The sequence below is a fragment of the Octopus sinensis genome, linkage group LG1 (genome assembly GCF_006345805.1).
Source record: "Octopus sinensis linkage group LG1, ASM634580v1, whole genome shotgun sequence".
NCBI lineage: Eukaryota > Metazoa > Mollusca > Cephalopoda > Octopoda > Octopodidae > Octopus > Octopus sinensis.
Window position 1 is genome coordinate 27525896 of NC_042997.1, and position 6988 is coordinate 27532883.

Below are 6988 nucleotides of genomic sequence, written 5' to 3' on the forward strand. Positions count from 1 at the left end.
AAAAGAGTGTGAAAGAATGTGAAAGAATGTGTGAAAGAATGTGAAAAAGTGAAAAAAGGAGTGATTACTTTGAGACGTTTTTTGAATCTCCTTACCGATGAGTTTGTTGACCACCTCTTTCATGTCATTAGCAATAATTTCCCATTTTCCCAGATAAGTTTTACTTTAACATGCTGAATAAAACATGTCTTCTTGTTTTGGTTGGGTTTCTTATTGTGAGACCAATGCAGATCATTGTAGACCGACATCCGGCAGTGTTTCGTACATCGACATATGCCTGAATCAAAGCCTGCCATTTCTTCGACACGGATCAGGGTTTATTTCTGGTCAGATCCATACCGTGGGAATTGGTAAGAACGATCAGCTTTATGTTGCAGAAGGTAATTTCTTCATTTCCAAGACCTGCTAGAGATATTTCAAGAAGGCATCATTTCAGAACCCCCAATGCAATTTTAGTACTTAGTACTTTGTGTTCCAGCTCCTAAAATTTCGCCGAGATGTCTAATACGGAAAATACCAGGGGCTTTGACATCATACTTCTTCTGACCTTTGGTTATGGCGGTTGGAAAAAATAAGAGGCTTACAAAGAGCGAGAAAAAAGGCCCAAAACGAAAGCAGTGGAGACTTTTACAAGAAACCACTCCAATGTCTCTAACAATAAAACATTGTGAGAATGTCAGTACGATGGTATCGCTATAGCTTCGTCCAATGCGAGAACTCGCGCTTCATCGGGAAAGCTTTCGCAAAAAGCGTACGATACATGACGGCTGCTATACAAATATACTGTAGTTCCGCTTTGTTGGTAGAGTACTGGTGTAAAGTATGTATGCAGAATAGCAACCTTTCTCGGATGCTATTTATGTATTTTCGGTTTTATTTGCGAGATGTGAGGAACAAAATGTGACCCTCTATTTAAATTGTCATCATATACGTTGGGAACTGATCCCGATTGTTTCTAGTGTTGGAGAGTCTTGTACGCGTAATTGTTGTACTTTTTGTGTAATAAGTCAAAGTGCGCATTTCCTGTTTATGATTATTCGGCTAAATAATACGGGTAACACTTGAATTATCTTTCTTCTCTTGTCTTTGATGTAGTCTGTTATTAACCGTATTCGTTTGTGCTTATTCGTGTTGCAGGAATATTGGATATTTTTTTAATCTTGTATCTTATTATTTGTAACAGTCATTAGACTGCGGCCCTGCCTTGAATTTTTACTTGAATGAATCGAACCCAATACTTATTCTATAGCTCACTTTTGCGGAACCGCTAAGTTACGGAGACGTAAAAACACCAACACTGGTTGTCAAGCGATAATGGGCGAGTGGACAAACACAGACACAAAGAGACATACACATGTATATATATGTATATGTAGGACTGGCTTCTTTCAGTTTCCGTCTACCAAATCCACTCACAAGGCTTTGGTCGGCCCGAAGCTATAGTAGAAGGCAGTGGCCCAAGGTGTCACATGGTTGGGAAGCAAGCTCCTTACCACACAGTCACTAAACTTTTGTAATGTATGATTTCATATGTGAAAAAGAGAAGCAACCTTTTTTTGTGTATTAGAGTCCAGAAGCTGGCTACCCGCATGGTTCATGGTCTCAAAAATTTGTCCTACGAAGAAAGGCTGAGGACGCTCGACCTTTATTCTCTTGAAAAACGCCGCCGCCGTGGTGATCTCATTCTCGCCCACAACATCATAAGCGGAAAGTGTAACCTCTCGAAAGAGCTGTTCTTCACTCCTGCTCCAGAGCGTCGGCTGCGGGGTCATTCCGAAAAGCTCTACCTGCGACGATTTCATCTCAATCGAAGGAGAGGAGCTTTGGATCCGTGGAACAAGCTGCCAGACGAGATGGTGAAGATGCCGACGACCGCTTTGTTCAAAGCCTCCCTTGACCTCAAGTGGCCTGAACTCTTTACATGAACACCACCCCGTACATAACTCCATGTCCCCCTACACGGCCTTGCTTTTTGCTTTTGAGCCAAATTAACTAACTAACTAACTAACTTATTCAATTATGGTTTAACATTTTATCAGTGTTTTCTTTTCTCGGTTTCATTTGTTGATTATTTCAACAATAGCACTGGATAATTTTCGGAGCAATATGTAGCGTTCCTGCATATCAAACGTCACTTGATGTTCACTGTCATCATCGTCGTCGTCGTCGTCATCATCATCATCATCATCGTAATTTTTGCTGTTGTTATTCTTGTTGTTATTACAAATATTATTATTATTATTGATTGAGAGAACAGGACGTGCAATCAAAGTGACAATGGATTACAAGCATACAAAGCCAATTATCTCCCTGACTACTCGTCTGATAAAGGTAAACCAGACACATGCATGACAACCATATCTACGCGACATGGTGATCTCATATCAAAATAAACAGCGCATGATCGTGAAAGTGGGGCCTTATTTGAATTTTCATCAGGTTAAGTAGTCCGTTCCACACAAAAGGTCCCACAATAAGGGTTGTTTAAGGATTTTGAAAGAAATACCCATGTTTCCGTAGGTGAATTATCCAAACCTCTAAGAATTCATTTCAACACACGGCTATGATGCCCCCCCCCACTACTTCTGCTCGTGATCAGAGGTGCAATATATCGTCATCCACCAAGGGTTGTGTTCATCTGCCTAAGGTCAAACAAGTGACAAGCAAATCTGTGGTATTAAGCAGGATATTTCTCATAGTTCAGATTTTACATCAAGACTAAACCTGTACATGACATTTACAATCAGTTAAGATCAGAAGCCATGAGAGCCAGTGCCTCATATTGCATCAGACATTTATTATTATTATTTTATTATTATTATTATTATTATTATTATTAGCGCTATTACTATAATTATTATTATTATTATTATTAGCGCTATACTATAATTATTATTATTATTATTATTAGCGCTATTACTATAATTATTATTATTATTATTATTATCATCATCATCATCATCATCATTATTATTATTACTATTATTATTTTTATCATTATTATCATCATCATTATTATTATTATTATTATTATTATTATTATTATCATTATTATTATTATCATTATCATCATCATATCATCATCATCATCATCATCATCATCATTTCTATTTACAACAGGTTTTGTTGGAGCTCCTGGAGTCTTACATGTGCAGCAAGCTTGCTACCTGCAGCCTACGCTACCATGCTATCCATTCTTTTCAGCTATCTAATACTTTCCTGATTATTGGTGGGTCAAAGAGGCTAGCAACATCTGCTATACACCTCATCCACCACCGCTTGGTCCGGTTGTAGCACCTGACCTGTTTTGGTTAGGAAATCCGACAGTATTTTGCAGGACACCTCTTCCATGATTCCATGGGGATTGTGATCATATCACTTTTTGTCTCTCTATAGACCCCACTATTCACATAGTTTCCAATGTTCCACTCTTTCTCTCTCATCGTCTCTCTACAACTTGTAATCGTTTGAGGCAAGTCTAGAGCATTCGTTTGCGGTATATGCAAAGGTTTCCTCCACTCTGTTACAGATACAGCACAGAGGAAACACTTTCTCATTCCTAATGTTGACCTTTCTGTTTATGGTCAAAGCTTGCTCTTGTGCTAGCAGTATGATGCGCTTAATCCCTGCTCCCTTCGCTGCTCCTTTCCCTGCTCCTTTCCTCAAGGTTGCAGTAACTTCACTCTTTGCTACATAGCACTATTTCTGTAGTCCTTTACTCTTTACTCTTTTACTTGTTTCAGTCATTTGACTGCGGCCATGCAGGAGCACTGCCTTTAATCGAGCAACTCGACCCCGTGACTTATTCTTTTTTGCAAGCCCAGTACTTATTCTATCGGTCTCTTTTGCCGAACCGCTAAGATACGGGGACATAAACACACCAGCATCGCTAGGGGGACAAACACAGACACACAAACACACACATACATATATACTTATACATATATACGACGGGCTTCTTTCAGTTTCCGTCTACCAAATCCACTCACAAGGCTTTGGTCGGCCCGAGGCTATAGTAGTAGACACTTGCCCAAGGTGCCACGCAGTGAGACTGAACCCGGAACCATGTGGTTGGTAAGCAAGCTACTTGCCACACAGCCAATCCTGCGCCTTTGTTGCATAGAACTTTTCTTTTTTGTACTTGTTGTTTTGTTTTCCTCCTTTTCCACGCTTTTGATATGCCTACATCTCTAACTCTCACGAATAAGTTTTCCTTATTTTGGAGTAGGTACCTCAGTAAGCACCTGAGTTCAATACGTTGGCAGTCTTCCACATTTATCTGACACCTTTCTCCATTTGCTCTCTTCATGTATAGGCGATCAGTGTCTGCTTGTGGATGGTAAACTTCATGCATTTTTAGATTTCTCGTTTTGCTATCCAACTCTTTCAGCTCATCTGTTGTCCACTTCCGAATTCCAGCACCGTATCCAAATACTGAGGGCCCAAATTTTGTTTCTGGCATTCAGTTTTGAATCCAAAACTTTTTCTCACTCGCCGCAGGTACCAAGACAAAACGATGTACATGATACCATTTCCAATCAGTTAAGAACAGAAGCCATGAGAGCCACTGCCTGGTACTGCATTAGATCATTTATTATCATTATTATTATTATCATTATTATTATTAATATTATTATTATTATTATTATTATTATGATAATTATTATTATTATTGTTATTGTTGTTGTTGTTGTTGTTGTTCTTGATCTTGTCATCATCATCATCATCATCATCATCATCATCATTATCATTATTATTCTTATTATTATTAAGGCAGTGAGCTGGCAAAATCGTTAGCATGCCGGGCGAAATACTTACGAGTATTTCGTCTGTCGCTAAGTTCTGAGTTCAAATTTCGTCGAGGTCGACTTTGTCTTTCATCCTTTCGGGGTCGATAAAATAAGTACCAGTTGAACACTGGAGTCGATGTAATCGACTCATCTCCACCTCCCCCAAAGCTTCCCTTGTGGAAAAAATTTGAAATAATGATGATGATGATGATGATGAGGAGGAGGAGGAGGAGGATAATTATCATCATTATTATTATGATTGTTATATTAATATTTTATCCTACATATTCCTTTGTCTCACTATCTTTTCCTCCTGCTTGAAACACGTATCTCGAATACTGTTTTAAGTGCTATCATTTAAGACGTAAATTGCAAAATATATATTCTTGTTTTTAAAATATATGGCTTTGATATTTATCACTTAACCAACATGTTGTCATGATTGGCTGAGAAATAGCTTCCCATAAACTGATACATATGTCAAAATAATTATTATATCGATGTATCCCACACTGAAAGTAAAAAAACACCACTTGTCTAAAACATTTTCTATCTTTCAGATTCTTCAGCTCACCATCTTCCTCTTCAACTACATATGGATAGCATCTTTGGCAGCACAACCCAAAGAGTGTAAAATGCCAAAAAACTTGAAAAACCGATACCAGGCACTGACCAATGCAGTAGTTGGCAAAACCTTTTATCTCCCGTCTAGGATAATTCCTGACAACAAAAAGAAAATGCAAATGCAGGGAAAGAAAAAAAATCACCCATCTAAAGGTGGTCCTAGCATCCTAGTAGCTTCACAATGCCCTTCGAAACATATCAATATCTATGACGAGTCGGTTTTCCCTCAAAATCGTACTGAAGTCAGGTGTAACACTAAAAGCTGTTCAGGCACCGGTTACCAATGTCTGACTTTATTTTCTAAAATCACTGTCCTCAAACGGACACATGAATGTACCCGTGGGAGGTATGTGTATAAGCCAAAAGTAATTCATGTAGCCACATCCTGTGGGTGTGGATTGAAATCCAATAAACCAAAAAGAAAAAAAATGTCATCATAACGTTCTGCTATCGTACTGTCAACGGCGTGTAAAGCTAACGATATTAAAAATATTACGAAAGCTTAAGTAGACCACAATGTGATTATCATAATTTACTCAGATGCACACACATAATTACACGTACACAAAGAAACTTACATCACATATCCCCACATTCACATGTAAATATATATATATATATATATACATGTGTGTGTATGTGTGTGTGTGTGTGTGTGTATACATGCAAATATATACAAAAATCCCATATATATATATATATATATATAATATATATATATATATTATATATATATATAGACACTACCATATTTCAAATTATTACATAAACATATATTTAAATAATGCAATAGTTAATAAATTTTCATACCATACCTTCTATTAACTGTTGTTCTTTTTAACATATTTACAGAATTGTTACCTCAATCACGACCACATTATTTGGAAAGACTATACCTATGACAGAGGCAAATAACTTAAAACCTTGTTCCAACACAATATTGCTCCATGAACGTAGTGAAATATACGCAGAATTATTTATTTTTTTAAACATTTATTTTCTTAAACACAGCACATTTCCGGGTCTATATGTAAATAATATTTAACTGGAGGACTCGGGAAAGTTGCTGTTACTTGAAGTGAGGAGGTTCACTTGCACAAATAATGCTTCTAAAATCATACACAACCATTACTTAAAATTTGTCTACTGTACATTTGACACTATCCTGTCAGAATATAGTTGGTGTCAATATTGAAATTTTGACAATCTTTTTTTTTTATCTTTCAACCATTCGAATCATTATATTTCATTCAATGTACGTAAATTCCAAGATTATACACGTGGCATTCTTTATCCATATATTAAGAGCCATTACGGATATATGCATTCATACATACACACATATGCTTACAATAACATTCACATAAAACATACATACATATATATATAATATATATATATATATATATATATATATATGTGTGTGTGTAGATGTAATTATATGTATATATATATATATTATATATATATATATATATATTTCACCTCAATTGGCCCCGCTCTCTTTAACATTACACCAAAACACATTAAAACAGAGACTGACCCTATAGGGTTCAAGAAGTCTTTGGACAGAT

The 6988-nt window shown here is 36.7% G+C and overlaps 1 protein-coding gene across 1 annotated transcript in view; it reads left to right on the forward strand.

Annotated features, from left to right (window-relative positions):
- Nucleotides 1–6060, forward strand: part of LOC118766192 — a 16162-nt gene extending 10102 nt beyond the window's left edge. Inside the window, exon 2 of the mRNA XM_036509468.1 lies at nucleotides 5351–6060. Coding sequence (XP_036365361.1) covers nucleotides 5351–5854 — 504 coding nt within the window. The 3' untranslated portion in view covers nucleotides 5855–6060. The remainder of the gene's footprint in view (nucleotides 1–5350) is intronic.
- Nucleotides 6061–6988: the final 928 nt, after the last annotated feature.